The sequence below is a fragment of the Heliangelus exortis genome, chromosome 1 (genome assembly GCF_036169615.1).
Source record: "Heliangelus exortis chromosome 1, bHelExo1.hap1, whole genome shotgun sequence".
NCBI lineage: Eukaryota > Metazoa > Chordata > Aves > Apodiformes > Trochilidae > Heliangelus > Heliangelus exortis.
The window spans coordinates 92433505-92452528 of NC_092422.1; the positions used below are offsets into that span (position 1 = coordinate 92433505).

The window sequence follows — 19024 nt, forward strand, 5'->3', positions numbered from 1 at the left end:
CACCCCGCAGAGAAACAGACCGGCGAAACCCCGCCGACAGCAAAGATAAGAAGCCGCTCCCCTTTCCTCCAGCCCCCTTCCCCCCCCCCGCCATTTCCCCTCCCCAGGGGCGGGGCCGGCGCTAACATGGCGGCGCACGGGGAGGTAACCCCCCCCAGTCACGTGGTGCCCCGGCCGCTCCGCGCGCGCTCCCTCACTCCTTCCCCTTCCCCCCCCCCCCCCCCCCTCCTTCCCTTCTCCCTCCTGTGGGTGGCGCGGGGCCGGGAGGCCTGTGCGATCCCAGGGTGCTGTGCGCGGCGTGGGCACCGCCATCCCGCGGGGAGAGACGGTCTGTGCCGGGGCCCTGCCAGCGAGACGCTGCACCGGAGCGGGCGAAGCGAGGGAAAGCAGGGGAGGGGGGGGTGGGGTGGGGAAAAGAGCCCGAGCCCCCCCCGCTGCCGCTAAACGGCCATGTCCGCGCGCAGCCCCTGAGCGGGACCGAGCTGCCCCTCCTCCCCCTTCCCTCCCCCGAGCGGGCGCCCGCCCGCATCAGCCGCCGCCGCCGCCAACATGGAGGCCGTGAACGCCTTCAACCAGGAGGTGGGAGCCGGGGGAAGGGAGTGGGTAGCGGGGAGGGCCGCGGCGGGTCGGGTCGGGGACCGCGGCGACCGCCATCGCTTCCCCCCTTCTCTCCCCCCCCCTCTCCGCCCCAACCCGTGCTCGGCTTCCGCCTCTGGGCCGCGCGGGCCCGGTGTGGCGCCGCCAGAGGCCTTGTGCTGGCGAGGGCCTGGGGAGCACACGGCCTGGCTCGGCCCGGGGCCTCTCGCCGGTTCCGGGGTGGGAGGGTTATAGTGAGGGGCGAACGGGTCTCCTGAGTAAAATGGAGGCGAACGGGGTCAGTCCTGCCGCTGCCGTTGCAACGGCCTGGAGCGTTACCCAAACGACGCCGCAGCCCGAGTTCCTGCACGGGCAGCAGGCGGGGGGGGGAGGTGCTGAGGGGGGATTTTCAGATCCCCTTCTCTGCTCCCTCTTCCCGCCCCCCTCCGAGTTATGTTCTCTCCCAGCTGGAGACCGTCCGAGTTGGGATCCCTGTTACAAGGCGTTTCCACTACGTGCGTGTTGTTCGGGAGGGGGAAGCCGCGTTTCGGGGCGCGAAGCAAGCACTTTTTATTTCCTGGCAGTGGTTTGGCGAGAGACCTGCCATGTGAACAGGCGGCACGTAGGATCGGCTGGATGTTGAACAAGGAGAGGGAAAACTGCGAAGGGGTTTATCTCCGTATAGAAATGACGCCTGAGGGAGGGGGACACACTTAGGGATCGACCCCAACGCTAGGGTGTTAGGTTAGAAATTAGGCCTCCTTTCATGCTACACGGAAGATTCCTGTCTTCTTACGTTTATTTATTTATTTATTCATTCCTTAATCAGCCAATCGGGATTGGAAACAAAATAGACCGTGATTGTGTTTGGTTGGGGTTTTTGGGGTTTTTTTTTGGGTTGGTTTGTTTGTTTGTTTTGAGGTTTTTTGTGTAATGTATAGCAAAGTACTCTGATACATTTATAAAAGTTATACGTGACATAAACCGATTTTTAGAATAGATGACGCTCCCACTTCAGTTTGCTGATTGGAAGTTTGCAGGACCTGTATGGACTATAGAACACACACGTTATCGTTGCAGATAATCCGTTAAAAGTGAAGCTAGAACCTATTCCACGATGCTTAATACGTTTTGAAGGTTAGATAGCTGTGAATGTTTACTGAACAGAAACAGGAAAAATGGCAGACTACTCTCATGTGATGAAGTCAAACTGTGTAAAGTTCACTCTCTGCAACTGCTTCTCAGGCAGATACAAACTGAAAACCTATTCATCCTCAAAAACAATTCTAGAAGTACAAAGGGAAAAATTAGTAGCATATGCCTCTTATCAGCAGTTTTGTTTCTATTTATTTGCATGTTTTGAACCAGGGATATAGAATGGTACAAAACGACCATCTCAAATAAAATAAAGACATGCATGTGGCATTTTCAGTTGTTGTGTAGACAGACAACAAAAATATACTTACCTGCATAAATAAAACCAGAAGTTGTAGTAGCTGATTGCATTGACTTAGTTAATTTCAACATGTTGCTACCTGATAAAACTTGTACAGGCAGTGCTTAGTGTTTTTCAAACAATAAAAACCACTCTTCTGCTGGTGGTGAAAGTATGTGTAATTTTAGAGTGAAAGCAATGTTTCTGGTATTCTGTGACTAATCTCCATTTTAGAAGTAGGAATGGTTTATTTCAGATGTTCTCCTCTAAGATTTAGTAAGAGGATAAAGCTTTTGTTTGATAAAGTCAGATATTGGGTGAAATGCCGTCTGGCTGCTGAAAAATAGTAAACCACTGGATTTCATTTGGACACCACCTATGGGGAAGAAAACTACTACTTAAAATCTGCAGTCATTTGTTCATATGACTATTTTCAGAGGACTACTTATGGGGTAAAGTTACCAGGTTAATAAATTCAGGATTTGTATAACTGTTGTCCTGTTCTTGGGAGGCATGTTTATGATATTTGCTAAGAACATAAAGTCCAGTTCTTAAACTGTTCTCTTAGCTTACAAGTATGTGTTGCCTTGAAGCGTGCAAAACAGTACATGCTAGAATAAAGTGTGACACATCTCAAACTTTTTTGAAGATAGGAAGATGTACAGACAGATACTGTTCCCTTTCTGGGCTTTTGCAGTGAAAGCAGGGAAAGTAAAAGAGCTTTTCTTGAGAAGTCCCAAAGTTATTCACAGAATGGTGAGAACAGTGCAGGCTAGTGAGAGTGTGTGAACTTGTGATTGCCTTTAAGACTGCATTCTTAACAATGCAGAAATGTTGTGAGCACTACAGAGGTACCAGCTGCTGTTCACTGAATAATTATTTTATGGAGAGTGGAATAGCTTCAACAGTGAAAATTGGGGTGTCTACAGAGTACCCTGTAGGTCAAGAGTTCCTGAATTTTCTGGGTGATGGCTGCACAACGCCACTGTTGATACAGAATTGTCCAGTTTTGTGCTGGACTTCCAGTGTGTGTTAGGGGTGATGTGCTTCTGGCTGTACTCTTCTCCTCTGGAGGTGGCAGCCATCAGCTCTTTGCCAGTCTACATGAAGGAGGAGGTACCACATAACTGCTTCAGGTGATACGATCATTTGGGATTTTTTGGGGGTGGGTTTGATGATTCCAATGATTTCTTGAATAGTGGTGGTCCAAGTTCAAATCATGGCTGTGAATTAGACATCCTCTAAGCTATTATGTTGGTATCCTTTTCTCCAACAAAAGAGCTGAGGGAGGAAGAGAAAACCGCTTTAATTTATGCAATTTGAACCATTTTGATTTGGTTGAAGCTGTTCACCCAGTCCGGTAGAAATCTTTAATAGGTTTGGCTGACTCAGGTTCCAGTTGTACTTGGAAGTTCAGTTTCTGCCATTTGGGTCATAGGCTTCTGATGATATATATGATTATGCTGCAGTGAAGTAGCAAGATTTTGTCAGCTAATAGTGATAAATATGCGATCTTAACTGTCTATCTGAACTCTGAGGTGAAACTTAAGTGTAGGGGTTTGAACTAGCATGTTGCACTTGGCAATTGTGGCAAGCTAGGGAAGCACACTTTGAGTCAAGTAGTTTGGCTCTGGCAATGGGTGGTAACTTACACGGGTTGTGTAATTTGATCATGTTTGATTGTGTTGCCCATTGCTTTAGTCCTTTTCTTTGTGCTTATATTTTGAATGTAAATTTACCACTGAACGTGCCTCTTAAAATTATTTTTTCTATGGGATCTAGCACAGTTTTTGTATCGACCAAACACATTTGCTCCTTTATTTTTATTCAGCTGTACCCTAAGCAGGTATTACTGACTGTATAGGAGGGGTTTGACAGTTATGTAGCAGTAGTTTATTTTCCCTGAGGAAATTAATTCCAATTGTATCCTGGAAGAATAAGTTAGAATTCATGTCTGGTTAGGTGTATATGGTGTGTTAAATTAATAGTAGGGTCTAAGTAAATAAGAAGGTAGCTTGATAGCACTTCAAATTTTTTTTACATTTTAAGAAAGCAACATTTTTCTAAAGAAATGCAAAGCACCAACCCACACATCTGCCATGGTCTAAAAAGGTTTTAATCCTCGTTATGTTTTAGTTTAGAGGCTATGTCTTTCCTTTAATCTGAAAAATTTGTGGGATAATTTACTGGTTATATGAGATTTCTTCACAGTCTTGCTGCTAAAAGTAGAATAAAGTCGAATTTGCTGTTTTGTAATGTTATGTTTGCATTGAGTAATGCAGGATATTCACATAATTGTGCTTCTCAGGTTGGTAATAGTTAATCTATACCACTGAAGCAATTTATATTCCACTTAAACATGCCTGGATCATAATCAGGGTGGATATTTTGTGGACTTTTTAAAAATTAGAACTGTGGTTTTCTTTTTCACAATTTATTCACATCCAGTGACCTGGACAGTTGTATTTTTGATCTAGTACAGCTACCTTGTGCTGATGGTAAGACTTCATTTTGCATGTTCTATTACAATCTGTTGCTCCCTGTTCTTCCCTTCCCCAGGTCCTATAAATAGAGGTTAGCAGGATATCCTTCACAGTGGTTCTTCAGCAGTTACTGAGATTCATGAACCCTAGTTAGATTATCTTTTGTTGTACAGCAAAGCAGCAAGGACACAGCTACCAAATTCAGTGGTCTTTTGTGCATTTTGGCACCCTTTGTCTTTTTCAGAAAACGCTAAGAGCTGCTGCATGTTGTAGCTGCCTAAAATTACACCCATATTCCAGTAGGTGCAATAAATTTGTATTTTTGCGTCACTGCTGCTTTCCACGTGTCCTGGGAGTGTGCTTAAGCAGCAGTTCAAATGCTATTTGGATGGGGTACAAGGAGAGATAGGAGAGTGCTACTAGTGTTTGACTGAATTTAGTCCCTTTTTCAAACTGTCAGACCCAGACTGGAATTACTGCAGAAGCAGTCTACAGCTCTTGGCATGGAAGTTGCTTTGTTGTTTTTATGACTGTATCACAGTAATTGAGGGGCCATAATTTCTGTGATCCTGAAAGAGCTGTGTCTGTTGCTTCTGGACTGAACTGTTTCCAGGAGTTTTGAGAACTGCGGCATTCTACTAGAGATTCTTGGTAAGAAAATAAATGAGACGAACAGCTTTTCGGGGGACATGCTTTACTTACTGAACACAGCACTGATCTGACGTGGCAGATAATTTTCAAAAAACAATTGTGTAAAAACCAAAATTCTGTTCTCTGTACTTTTATGGTGTCATTTTCATATGAGTGTCTTTTGTAAAGAGATTTCTCCCCAGAGATTCGGAATTTGTGAATGGTCTTTTTTAGGCCACTCGAAATAGCGTAGTTGATTAAGTACTATTTAGCTTCCTTGCCTGGGGTTCATATCTGGTCAAATTTAAATCTTACTTTAGTTTCTGAGGAATGTAGCCTGACAGCCATGTATTTTATGGTGATCTGCTACCTTCAGCAGTACCTAGTACTTGGAATTCTTCACAGCTGATGGTGAAGAATCTAAAACTTACATTGATCCTCTGAGACATAGTTTAGCTACACAAATTTAGTGTACACATCATTATCTTTCTTCTTTCCTTAGTGGCTTGAGCAAGATTAGGGACCTGAAGAGTGAAGGAAGCAATGAGTTTTATAGGGGAAGGAAAATACATGTGACTAGCCAACACTTTGAGTAGCTCATACTTCTCTCTGTGCTGTTGCTTTTCTGTGGATTTTTCAGATAGAGGGAGGGAGGTTCTAGAAATGTTTTGGGATTCTTAAATTGAAATTGTTTCCCGTACTAGAGCATGTGTAACACAAAAGTCTTGTTTTTTCATTCTACTTCCAACAAGTGAGAATGAAGTGGTGGTGAGAGACTGGCACAGGTTGCCCAGGGAGGTTGTGGGTGCCTCATCCCTGACAGTGTTCAAGGCCAGGCTGGATGGGGTTTTGGGCAACCTGGTCTAGTGGAAGATATCCCTGACTATGCAGGGGGGTTGGAGATAGATGGCCTTTAGGTTCTTTCCAACCCAAACCATTTTATGAAATAGTAAAGTTTTTCTTACGACCTTTGCCTTAATGATTTTGATAAAATATTGTGGCTAAGCCTTTCTACTCTGTTGGTTTTGTTGTGGGTGTTTTTTTGTTTGGGTTTTTTTTTCTGCATTAGTTCTTCCTTGTGTATGAAAAAATCAATGCAGACAGCAGGAGACGATTCTTAAACTCTTGAATTTATAGAAACTGAATAAAGGTAGCTTGAATAGTTGTTGGATTAATTACTTTTGTAAAAATAAAGTTTCACTTCATTTCTTTTTTCCCCCCTGCTTCTCACGACATGATACCACCACATCCTAATGAGTGGGATTCCCTGGGTACTTGGAGCAGTGGGCAGTAGAAATAGAGGCAGAGCTCAACTGCTTTTTTCCTTTAGCCAGTGGTATCAACTTATGGAGAAGGGAGGTAGGGAACAACTAAGAGCTGTTTTCTTTCACTGAACATCCACTTATGGTCAGTAATTCATTTCTAGCAAGTCAAGCTTTAGGTGGCAGAGCACTGCAGGGACAGGCTCCTGTTGTGAGGCAGGTGTTTTTTGTTCATTTATTGGTTTGGGAAATATGTATGAAAGAAGATCCAAGTCAAGAGGATCCAAGAACAAATGCAAGTCTAAAGTACATGGGCATATTATTGATAAGTTTTCCCTCTAACAGTGAAATCTGTAAGGGACTAGTAAGGTAGTTAACTTGTAGATTTACCCATCTTTAAAACATGGTTTTGGCACACATAGCTATGATACTGAAAACTAAATAAAAATGAGCCTTAAGATAGTATTTTGGTTTTCTAAAATCTTATGAAAATTTTAAAAGGCAACAAAGCTTCCATATACTATTCTGAGGAATAGTGATGGGGGGGGTGTGAAGAGAAGGAATACATATCTATGCACACATATTTATATATGCATATACATGTGTGTATGCATGTGTGTGTGCATGTGTATTTATATATTTTAAAATTTGCATCTCGATTTGCATGTTCCAGCAGTTGATCATTCAGAGCTGAAAATATCTGTCTGTGCTGACCTGCTCGCTTTTACTGTGTTTTTGTTGCTGTGGCCCAGAGTGTAACTGTAGTTTCCAGTGCTCTGCTCAGTCCTGTTCTTCTAAAGCTCTTGTTTATTCCTGCCATATTAGCTTTAGTTGCAGCCTCTTGTGTTCTTTATTTAATGACTTGTCCAAGCAACGATATTCTTTGTTGCATCCTTCCTGGCTATTTCAGTGGATTTAGACAGTTTCCCGTTTTCCTGCCCTCTGGCAGTTTTTCTCCATGGATTATTTTTGGTTTTTCCCTCCCTAGTTGCAACATCATTCTTGAAATACCTTTTTAAAACACTTTTATTTTTTTGCTGCCACTTGTTTATTGTCATCCTCTGCCCTGCTATGAGCTCTCCCAGTTTTCTGGTTGTCTCTGATTGCATTCCCCTATTATGAACACTGAAGTGCTGCTTTCACACTGTCATCTTTGTTCTTTTTATATGGGACTGGTTACTTTTTCGGAGGACCAGTTGCTTCTTGGTGCCTGTCTTAATGTTGGGGTTTTTTTATCTTTGATGTAATTTTTAAACTTTCTGATGGTGGGTATTGGATTTTGGGAATTATTTTTTTATGTGTCATTACCTCTTAAATTTTATGGGGTTTTAGTAATAGCAGTAACCTTAATAATCAGGACTCTTTGCACTTATTCTAGAGAAATAAAATTCAAAATTTTATTTATTTTTTTTTTTTACAAAACGAGTCAACTTACAGACATCTCTCCTGTCTTTTATCTGGCAATGTTTAGTTGGCCATACTGTGATTTCTTACAAGCAGGGATGTTAGCTGAAGTATGTCTTACAGCTTGAATGTCTTTAAAAAATAAAACATTCTGGCACTAGAACTTGCTTTTTATGGAAATTAGTAATGAAAAGTCATGGTCTTGACTTGGTCTTGGTGTTGGAAAAGGTATCTGTCTCCCTCTGTCTCTAAGGACAGTTTTTCTGCTTTCATATCCTGGAATAGGAATCAAATTTAGAAAGTAATGACCTTTGTGTCTACTCCTTTTGTATTTTACTGGTGTAAGGCTTTCATTCTGTATTGCTGAAAAGTTATCACTTTACCTGCCTTTAAATATTTGGCTATTTTTTTTCTTCTGCATTGTTATTTTCCCCCAGACACTGGGGAAATCTGTGTAATGTGGTTACTTCAGAACTATCTTGCAATTTCAAATTTATAGAAAAAAAAGATAAATTATAAAATGACATCTTACTTTCCGTTACGTATCAAATGAAGATACTTCTATTCTCTTATGCTTTGTGGCAAACAATTGATTACATTTTTGGCTAGTGTGCAAGGACTCTCTTTTTTTCTTTATTGTGAAGAGCAAAGTTGAATTATGTAATGTAAAACTATTTTCCTATCATTTGTGGAGAATATTTCAATGTAAAAATGATTGTGTGAGTAGGAAATATTGAAGATCTCCAGATTTTTTTTTTTTTTTTGCATTATGCACATCATGACAGTTTGATTCTTCTGCTTTTAGTAAGTCATAGCTGAAATAGCAAATTAGATTTATGGGAAGAGTAGAAAATATTATTTAGTGAAGCAGAGCACCTAACTGATGTAGAAGGAGGAATTAAAAATTAGTACTGGGATGTCCTGGCTTCTCCTTCTGCTTGAAAGATGGGAAGGAAGGTTGGAGAAGAGAGAAAAGTCTTAACAAGCCAAAGTGTGCTTCCAGGTCCAATGACAAGTATAACAGAAGCATGCACAGTATGTCGTAAAAACCTAGTGTAGCATATGGTGTAGTTTTTGCAGCTGATTGTTTTATGATGTGAAAGTACAACAGCAGCTTATGGTGTATATAGAATTCATTGTAAATCCAGACTAGGCAGAGTGGTCTGGAGAGTGGTGAAATATGCGCTGGATTTTGGTGTTTTCTGGTGCGTGCGTGCTTATTGAGTGCCTGACTTATTTAAAAGCAAATTTCCCCAAATTCATCATTTCTTTTCAAATGCTCTACAGGGGGCTAAGTACAAAGAATGTCATACTGCTCAGGTAGTGCTGAGGACCGGAGGAAAACGTATTCCTCTTCCCTCAGCTTTCTGTTGTGAGCCCTTCGTGGATGTTTCATCAGCTCTGACCATTCGGTGTGCAAGTTTGTTTCTCTTGGTCTCCGAAGTGTGTTTTTAGAGTTATGGTTGTCCTGGTTGCCAGGAAAGAAACAATTTTATTTTTAGTAATTTTACTTTTCAGTTAGGTTTCTTTTAAGTAACTGCACTTTCTGAAATTAGCTCTTTTTCAGTCACTGCTTCCAGGATGAATGTTGATGTTTATAGTTACTGCTGGAGAGAATGGTATGCAGAACCAAGCCTGGGTTCTGCTAAACTACTTTTGCTCTGGAAATGAAAGGGAGGTAAAGGGGTCACACCTGTGACCCTCCTGTGGGGAAGAACAGACCAGACAGGTGACCCAGAATTGACCAAATGAAGTATTCCATCTTATGCGTGTTGTACTCTGTATCTGAGTGATCATGAGGGTGAAGGTCTCTCCCTCTATGGGCCCACATCCTGTGAGGTTTCCTGGCTCTTTCTGCCCTTGATTGTTACCTGTGTGTTCCAGAGTTGGTTCCTGACTCCAGTTCCCATCTGCTGCCAACTCCAGGGGTCCAGTCTGGGACTTCCCCAGGGCCTGCCTGTCTTGGTGGTGATGGGACTGTTACCGGGGAAAGCGTGATAGTGATTTTGTATACGCTTGTATATATTTCATTGTTTTTCATTGTTACTGTTTCATTAAAGCACAGTGTAGTTTAGTTTCCAACTCTTAAGTTTCTTGCCCTTATTATTGTTTTTCCTTTCCCTTTCTGGGAAGCGAGAAAAGAGAACACCAGTCACTGGTTAAATTGCTGGCCCAGCCTTAAACCTCTACAGTGGTCAATACTGGACAACAGAGTGGTGTCTTTTCTGAATGCTCAGGTTCAGGACTTCTTGAAAGTGTTATATAATAAATGTCCTCACACATGAGATGCAAGTTACGGCAATGCTTTTTGTGAAAATTAAATTTATGGGATTTTTTTGTTTAGAGTTGCACTTTGAGATTCGAAAAGCTGAACTTCCTACCTGTATCCTACAGGATTTGAATATAGAATATGCTTTCAGAATCCAAACTTAAAGAAAAAAATTAAGTTAAATCTAACACTGCAAGAATCCCTTTCAGTGTTTAATGGTCTTAACAGAAAAGCACTGTTTAACTTCTGATATGATTAAACCCCTTTGAAATAATATGCCTGGACTATGCTTTTTGAAGTCAGATCAGAATTACTTGCTAAGTTGGGTTCACAGAATGCCTGAAATTGTCTTATATAAATGTGTCGCAACTTCTGAAAGCTTTGTCCTTGAGGAAGTAACTTTTCTACTGGGCTACATTAGTATAGATAATAGTGCAAAGGATCCTCCAAAACAGTTGGTGCAGTTAATTTTAATAATAGTAATATGGTATGGTGAAAGCAAACAAAATGGTAAACATCTCTCATTAAAGGCATTTGCAGTACCTGTATACAGAGGGATAATTTGAAAGCCTAGTATTGATTTAATCACCTTGATGGATGAAAGTTATCATACTTTTATGCCTATTATTTTAGGATTATAGGATAATATATAGCTATCTGTAGGGCCATCCTAATATTTCTGTTTGGTAAGCATATATTCAGACTACATTAAGCTGCAGTTATTTCTGGTTAAATTGCTCTTTTGAAACAGCAAGTTCACATGCTGTAAGTTAGCAGTGTTTGTACTTTAAGTTAGCAGATACTAATTTTAAGACTCAAATGGAACTTTGGCAGCAAAAATCTGGTAGATCAGTGGATATAGGTTAGTTCACATGGAAGACAGCTTTGAACATTGCCTGGAAAGATTTGCCTGTTAGTCTTTGTTACAACAACTGGCCAGCATTGTGGTGGTACGTAATGTGGAATGTCAGTAGTCAATCAGTTTTCTGAAATGTTGTCTTTGGTTAACTACTTAAACTTCAGAATACATTTTTAATGTTCGTTTTCTCTGTTTAGCTATTTTCATTGATGGAGATGAAACCTCCTATTTCCCGAGCAAAGATGATTCTCATCACAAAAGCTGCCATTAAAGCTATTAAGGTAAAGTACAAGAAAGCAAACACAAAACTGGAACAGTAGCAGTGTTTTATAATTCCATTTCTAATACATCTCTGAATGTCCCAGTCTTAGCTACATGGATATTTTGTACTAGCCTAGTGTTAATATTGTTATCTAGAAACAAGTGGGCGGTGAATATATCATCTCTTGGTTTTAGACAAGTAGCATAATGCCAGCTTGATTATTTTTGAATCATTGCTTTTTAATGCTACACCCACTAGGGTGCTGGGATTTTCTGTATAAAAATTTTTAAAATATTGCAGGATGCAAGTGCATGGAAGCATATTTTAAAACTTTGCTTAGAAAGTAAATCCAGAAAGCTCTCAATAATGCTTTAGAAGTTGTGTATGTTCTATGTATATACTGGCACGCTTTGGAAAGAAAGCATACCTTGTTTATGTCTGTTTCCTAGTGAAGTCTCTTTCTCTGTGTTTGATTAACTTAGCTTAATAAAATAGATGTTTTTTAGAATGTGACTACAATGTTTTGTTTGTAATCTTTCCTAAATGCTGGTAAGCACAAAGAGTTGAAATACTAATTGAGCCACTGTTGAGTAGATGATTAATTTATGTCTTTATTTTCCAGCTCTACAAGCATGTTGTCCAGATTGTAGAGAAGTTTATCAAAAAGGTAAAAAAAAAATTAAAAATCTACTGCTAAAGATGATACCATGTGCATCCATTACCAGATATAATTAATAAGGCTAGTAAATAACCAGAAAGGCTTCTGTTATTCAGAGACTGTGGGAGGAAATTATGTTTTGTTAGCATTTCCTACATTTTGGTATCTCTTTGTGTGTATAATCTCCCTTAGTTTTCTCTAAGTACGCTAAGAAGGGTAGAAAAAAATGTAAAATTCTGCCCCTCCTTCTCCATCCAGCAGCTAGGGAGTAAACTGGAGGTACTGAACTTCAAACTAATTTTTACTGTCTGTGAAAACATATTTTCAGAAAATACATTTTTCATGCTTGCATAGGCATATAGAACCAGCTAGAATGTAATGCTCACTAAAACCAAACCATTGTGCTGCCTAAAGTAAGCTGCTCTGAGTAAACAGAAAACATACCCTTTTTCATTCATTCAAAGAGAATGACTTCACATTAAATGCTGGAAAATAGGGTTGGTGGAAGTAGTTCAGTGTATTGAGTGTGAGGTGGCTTGATAGCAGAGTTGTGATGTGTTGTGATGGTTACTGCTGCAATCACCTGTTGTTGTGATTGTATGTTGTCAAGCTAAAGGTAGTTTAGAAACAGTAATTGAGAAGATGAAGGCTGCCTCAAGCTATCCAGGTATGTTTTATCTGTCCCAAATATGAAAGCAGTGTTTTTCTCCTTTCTTTTCCATATCTATAAACAAAAGTAAAGCACTAAGAGTTCTACATAAAATTAACTTTTTTTTTCTACCCAATTATACTAAATACAGATTTTGTGTAAGGATATGATGTGAATGCTTGTTACTTTGTTAGTATCACTGTATAATTAAAAGTTATTTTTGTGTTTTCAGTGCAAACCGGAATATAAAGTCCCTGGATTGTATGTTATTGACTCTATTGTTCGTCAGTCTCGTCACCAGTTTGGAACAGACAAAGATGTTTTTGGGCCAAGATTCTCAAAAAATATTACTGCCACATTCCAGTATTTGTATCTCTGTCCATCTGAAGACAAGGTACATCTGTAATTTCCAGAGTGATGTTGTGAATTGGTAGCAGTGCTGCCTTGGTGTTTCCAGTTATATGAAAGCAGATTCCATGCATCTCTTTCTTGATGGTAGTGAATGTTGTTACATGGAATAGGAAAACATACTGAGAAAGATTATCTAAGGTGATAGTTAAATGGAAGTTCTAGTGAAAATATTTCATTTTGCCTAACATCATCTGTTCTCTTTTCCTGTATGAACACATCAGCACTTTGTGTGACTATGCCAGATCTTTTACTCTTGAGACCCCTTCAGGAAAGCTTACTATGAAAGGTGGTGCCTCCCACAAAAAAATTAGAGAAGCTCCAGTGTTGTAAGCAGTAAAGGTTATGCTCCCAAACATTTTCTAAGAAAATCACTGTTAATTTCTTCATGCTTTAAAAATCCCATACTTGAGAATTTAATTGCTGCTTTCTGTTGCCAAGACCTAGGGCCCTGGTTTTCTTAGTTTTACTGTTACTGCTAATAGAACAGAGGCTCAAAAGTATCCTGAACTCATTGTGGTCCTTGTTGCTACCAACAGAAGATGGCTTTTATCCCATGTCAGAACAGTTTGAGAAGACTGTGTTTTATGAGCTGCCAGTTAGTTTCCAGAAAATCAGGTGCTGAGTCTTTTTCTTAATTGTAGTCCTTCAAGAATAAAATGCACTTTTTCTAACTGACTTTTCTTCAAACCTTCTAACTAAGCTTTTGGAAAGCTTTGAGGCTCTAGTTTTTGAATGTGGAGTATTTAGACCTTTAAGCCTTGAATCTGACATTCTAGAGCTTCTAGGTTAATACCTGGGTGAAACAAAGCAGTTGTTTCTTCCTTCTGTCTTTGTGGTTGCCATTTTTGTTGATCTAAATGAATTACATTAGCCATCTCCTTTCTGGAACTACCTGATATCTCACTGCTAAAGTAATTAAAATGCTTTCCACTAGGGGAATAATACTATTTAGAAACATGCTTGCTCTCATGAATTTCCAATTCCTAAACAAAAAAACTGACCTGCAGATACACAGTGCCTGTGGTTGATATCTAAAGAGAGTGATACTACCCTTTTTTTTTTTTTTAACATCCTTTTTGTAAGATTAATATATGACTGAAAACAAGAGCATTTGATTTATTCGTTTTTATGGTCTTCATATTATTTTCAAATCTTCTGAAGGGAAAGAATACTGAAAACAAAAAAAATGCAGCTGTTTTAAAGTTAACTGTTTTTCAAACCAAAAATCTTATTTTGTCATAGCCATTTCAGCTTTTTTCTCTAATTGATCTTATTGTAGAAAACATCTTATGAAATTCTTTCATCATGTAGCTCATAAAAGCATAGGTGGGTTTGCATGACTGGTTCTATATAATGGAGTCACAGTAAGGAATTTTATTGTTGAAACAAGAAGGAAGAGAATAGATTCATTCTTAGCAGCTACAGTAGAAGTAAAAAGTACTTAAATAAATCTGTAAGTCAGATTTCAGATACAAATAAGAAAAGTATGTCAATAAAACATATATTCTGACTTTTACCTGCTTGCACATCCCAAATGAAGGAGCATAACTATTTAGATATTATCGTTTAATACTGGGTTAAAGAAGGAAAAAATTGATTTCCAGCTTGTTCCTTCAAAGCTTCATTGTACTTAATGTTAAAAAAATAAATGAGCTTGAAATAATAGCTGACAAGCAGAGGTTCTAATTTAAGCTTTCTGCAGTATCAGAATGTTTTCCAGTTGCCTTCCTGATCTTTTTAATAATGATAGAAATGGGTTTCCTGGTGCTAACATGGAATTGGTTGGATTAGTAGAAAAAAATTCAAGCAAACCATCTTCTTCCGAACATTAAAGCTTTCTTTCTAGCATTTTATGATCTAATTGCCCTTCTCTTCATTAGGGCTTTCCAGCTCATCTTCATTTTCTCTGTCTTTTTGCATTTTTTGTTTCACCCCTTTATGACCATCTGTGAAAAAATGGTGGGGCTGATGTAACTGCCCTCCATGGTATATCAAAACTGGATTTTGTGACTGGCCAGAACAATTTTAGTAAAATGGAACAAGTTGGTTTTTGTTAAAGTGGATAGTAAACCAAGTTGACAGTTTTTATCTTTGACATATAAAAGGTCTTGCTGGCTTGTGTGGCAATGCAAGGGTTGTTAAATGTTGATGCTGTTGGAGTCCTGTGCTGTTCAAATGCTTCTTCTCAATGTATGGAAGATAAATTTGGAATTTGCGAATTTAGGAAAGCTGTATTTAGCACTGATGCTTGCTTGTGTTTTAACAGAGCAAAATAGTCCGTGTCCTGAACCTTTGGCAGAAAAATGGAGTATTTAAAATTGAAATAATTCAACCTCTTCTGGATATGGCAGCAGGAACTAGTGCCACTGCACCAATGACAGAAAATGCTACTAATAATGAAGGTATGAATGACAGTGTAACTTCTTTTAAAAGGTTGAATAAGAAATAGCTTGTTTGCTTTCAGAGTAAAGCTTCTTCTCCTCATTTCAACAGTAGCATATTAATAAACTTAACTTTCTTGTCACAATTATGTGGAGCAGCTGAACTAACTTTAAATAAATGCTGATACTGTACTTAAGAGATTATCAGAATGTGAACACTTATTTGAAAAATATCTGAAATTAAGTGTTCATGCATACATATGTGCACACTTCATTTACAGAGTACTTCAGTGTCCCCTCTTACAAAAATCTTTTTTTTGTCTGAAATATTTTTCTGTTGTTTCTGAGTTTTTAAATATTGATGTAATTTTTTTGTTAGAATATGGATAACTAAATCATGATTTTACATCTCTAAGAGCTTCATCTTTCTTCAAATTAGCTTACTGTCTGAAAGCAACAGCTGTCAGACACGTTCAGTATGCAGCCCTGAAACATTTAAACTGTTGTTTCAAATCCATATTCTTGAACAGTAAATTTGTGCCTGGCAGTAGGCTTTTACACAGACTTCTGGTTGTATACCACTGACCTAAAGAGAAAAGTAATGACAGTCTGCCCACAGTATTTTCACTGTTCTGTTTTATGCCACATAAAAAGATGATAGTGAGGTTACTGAATTGTGGGCAAGAATGTGCATACCACAGTTCTCTACTTCTCTGGAGGGCATTCATCTTGAGTTTGCACTCTATATTTCAGACTTAGCTTTGGTAATGTCCTTATTTTATTGCACCTGTGTATGTGTGAGCAGAACTGGAGTAAAATGTAGTGCAGTGAACAAGGTGTCATGACAAACAACAAAATAATGATGCACAGTAGCATAAGTGAAAGCATCTCCAGTGGTATTTAGGAGTATTTATGAAAGTGTATACTATTAACATGTTTTATAAACATGGCAGGGCAGGAGGAGGGAATGTCTTCGTGTCTGAACTTGGGTGCAGACTGGTGGCTATATGATTTCATTCTGGTGTGACAAGTGAGTGGCCATAGTTTTCCACCTTTGTCTCATCACTAGGAACTAAATGGTTGGGTGCCTTCTGCATAGATTCTTGTGTATAGAATGACTGTTTTCAGTGAAATTATTCAAGTGCACCAGAGAGGATAAGGTTTGCCCCAAAATGAACATGCTAATCAATAATAATAATAATAAAAAATAATGCATTAAGTGAAATTGAACCTCATAATGCTACGAAGTCTGCTTAGCCAAAAAAGGAGAGAGAGAGAGAGAGAGAGAGAAAGAGAGAGAGAGAGAGAGAGAGTAATGCAAATTTTCTCCCTTGGGCAAGTAAATATCCTCCTGAATATATACAGGAAGTAATTTGGGAGTTAATTTGTATTCAAAAACAATCAGGTATCTTTTTGCAGTATTTTTATGTAGCATCTGACTTGTGGGAAAATATTATTCAGCATGTTTGTCTCTGCTTGCCGGGTGTCAACACTGCTGTTACTCAAACAGCAAATGAATGGCTTTGAAGAAGTTTGTATGGTGTTTGCTTAGTGTCTCAAACAAAAAGAAATATTTCTATCTGTGGCGTTTCTTAACTGTCTCTCATACAGTTTTATAGTAGTCCCTTAAATATATTTGCTATAGAAAAGTTACTTGCTCACAGCATGTAGGAGTTGGTGGTACTTCAGCTCATTTACTTTGTACTGACAAAATGTTTATTAAAAAATGCTTTATAAAGAAAAGAGAAAGGGAAGGCGGCACAAGTCGACAAAACTAGTAGCGTGACTTAAAATGTGATCTCAGATTTAATAAAGCTTAGTGGAAGCAGGAGTTTTTTCCTGGAAGAATTAGTAAAAACTGATTTTTTTGGTAGGAAGATTTATCTATCAGATGGAGGTTTGGCTTGTGCCTATATAAGAGTGCCATGCAAACAAACCTTATCAAAGGAAGAGGTTCTTTTGAAATAGTTAAAAACCCTTTTATTATTATCAGACACTTCAGCAAAAGTTAAGTTTCTGCTAGAAAACAAAAAATGGTAAGAGATACACAGGTGCTCTTAAAATGAACCACGACAAATTTGAAATACTCATCCAAAACAATGAGTCTAGTACTTTGCAAACAGAACTAGTATTTTAGAATCACAGAGTCACAGGATGGTTTAGGTTGAAAGGGTCTTTAAAGTTCTGTCCTCCACTGCCATTGGCAGGGACACCTCCCACCAGACCAGGTTGCTCAGAGCCCTCATCCAGCCTGGCCTTGAACACTGCCAGGGAGGGGGCAGCCACAGCTTCCCTGGGCAACCTGAGCCAGTGTCTCATCACCCTCACGGAGAAGAATTTCTTTCCAATGCCTAATCTCAATCTACCCTCTTTTGAGCTGAAACCATTCTTCTTTCTCCTATCACTATATGCCCTTATCAAAAGTCCCTCCCCAGTTTTCCTGTAGCCCCATCAGGTACTGGAAGGATGCTGTAAGGTCTCCCTGGAGCCTTGTCTCAAGGTTGAAGAACCCCAGCTCTCTCAGCCTGTCTTCACAGGAGACATGCTCAGCCCTCTGGAGCCCCTTAAGCGTGCTGGTAAACACTGTGTAACACTAGCTGAGTAATAGTTTTTAACTTTCTAAAATTGTACAGCAGTGAATGAGCAGTGAATGGACCAAGCAGTTAAAGGCAAAACAAATAGAAAACGCAGTTGGGATAGTTTAGGTAGAACTTTTTCAGTTAAATAGAGTATCATAGATAGACAGCTGTTTTGATGAGGTGTACGCATGTACTGAAGAGTAAGGTGAATGCTTTGGAGTAACGTAGTGCTTTTTCAATTCCTGTGAAACTCGTAGGCTCGCCACCCCCTCCAGCAAAAGTTGCTTCAGAACCTGTTCAAGTTACTGCTAACTCAGTACCCACTGTGCCACAGTTGCCCAGTTCTGATGCCTTTGCAGCTGTAGCCCAGTTGTTTCAGACAACGCAAGGACAACAGGTAACCATTTTATATTTGGTTCCCTTCTGACTTCAGTTTTCATGTTACATGAGGGGAAACAATGGAGGAAGTGTACTAGCTTTGATTTGAAGCCAAACAAAAAGCATCTGTGGAGTCTTCAGTGGAAAACATGTAAAAGCAATCATCAGTGTTTGATCTTTGGTGCCTCTATTCAGTAATTGTGGTTTTTGAGAAAAATTTGGCTATATATTCCTAAAGGATTAGTTCTGAATTGATGCAGATACAAAATTTCAAGAAGAGACAGACTATATCAAGATGTTGACTTTTATTGTTCAGTCCACTTAAATGTTTGCAAGTGTTGAAAGGCCTGAATACTGAAATTTTGGGATCTGCTGAATTTTGCCACTTGAAGTATTGAGAAAGTGACTTTGGCCTTGCTGAAAGTTCTCCATAGTTCATTTGGGTTGTTGGTCATGTTTATCCTATGCTGTAGTCTGGTTTGATGTGACATTTGTATCTTACAACTCTTTTAAAAATATGTGTTTATATATGAATATCTGCTTAATACCATACATGTTCTTGTAGCTTCAGCAGATTCTTCAGACTTTTCAACAGCCTCAAAAACCCCAGTCACCAGTCATAGATAACACTGTGATGGCTCAGGTTCAAGCTATTACTGCTCAGTTGAAAACTACAGCAGCACAACCAACAGAACAAAAAGCTGCTTTCCCAGCCCCTGAGCAAAAAACATCATTTGACAAAGTAAGTCTTCATTTGTTCTTTATGTTTAACTTCCTCAGTTCAGCAG

The 19024-nt window shown here is 39.3% G+C and overlaps 1 protein-coding gene across 6 annotated transcripts in view; it reads left to right on the plus strand.

Annotated features, from left to right (window-relative positions):
* Positions 1-233: 233 nt before the first annotated feature.
* The window catches only part of SCAF4 (SR-related CTD associated factor 4), a 44701-nt gene continuing 25910 nt past the window's right edge, over positions 234-19024 (plus strand). For 3 of the 6 annotated variants that reach the window (XM_071754608.1, XM_071754603.1, XM_071754617.1), the window contains exons 1-7: positions 402-579; positions 11116-11199; positions 11803-11847; positions 12720-12881; positions 15165-15300; positions 18116-18255; positions 18802-18978. In XM_071754608.1, the coding sequence (XP_071610709.1) occupies positions 550-579; positions 11116-11199; positions 11803-11847; positions 12720-12881; positions 15165-15300; positions 18116-18255; positions 18802-18978 (774 nt within the window). In that variant the 5' untranslated portion in view covers positions 402-549. Of the gene's footprint in view, positions 580-11115; positions 11200-11802; positions 11848-12719; positions 12882-15164; positions 15301-18115; positions 18256-18801; positions 18979-19024 lie in introns of all 6 variants that reach the window. The other 3 variants (XM_071754623.1, XM_071754595.1, XM_071754613.1) reach the window with 3 other exon arrangements.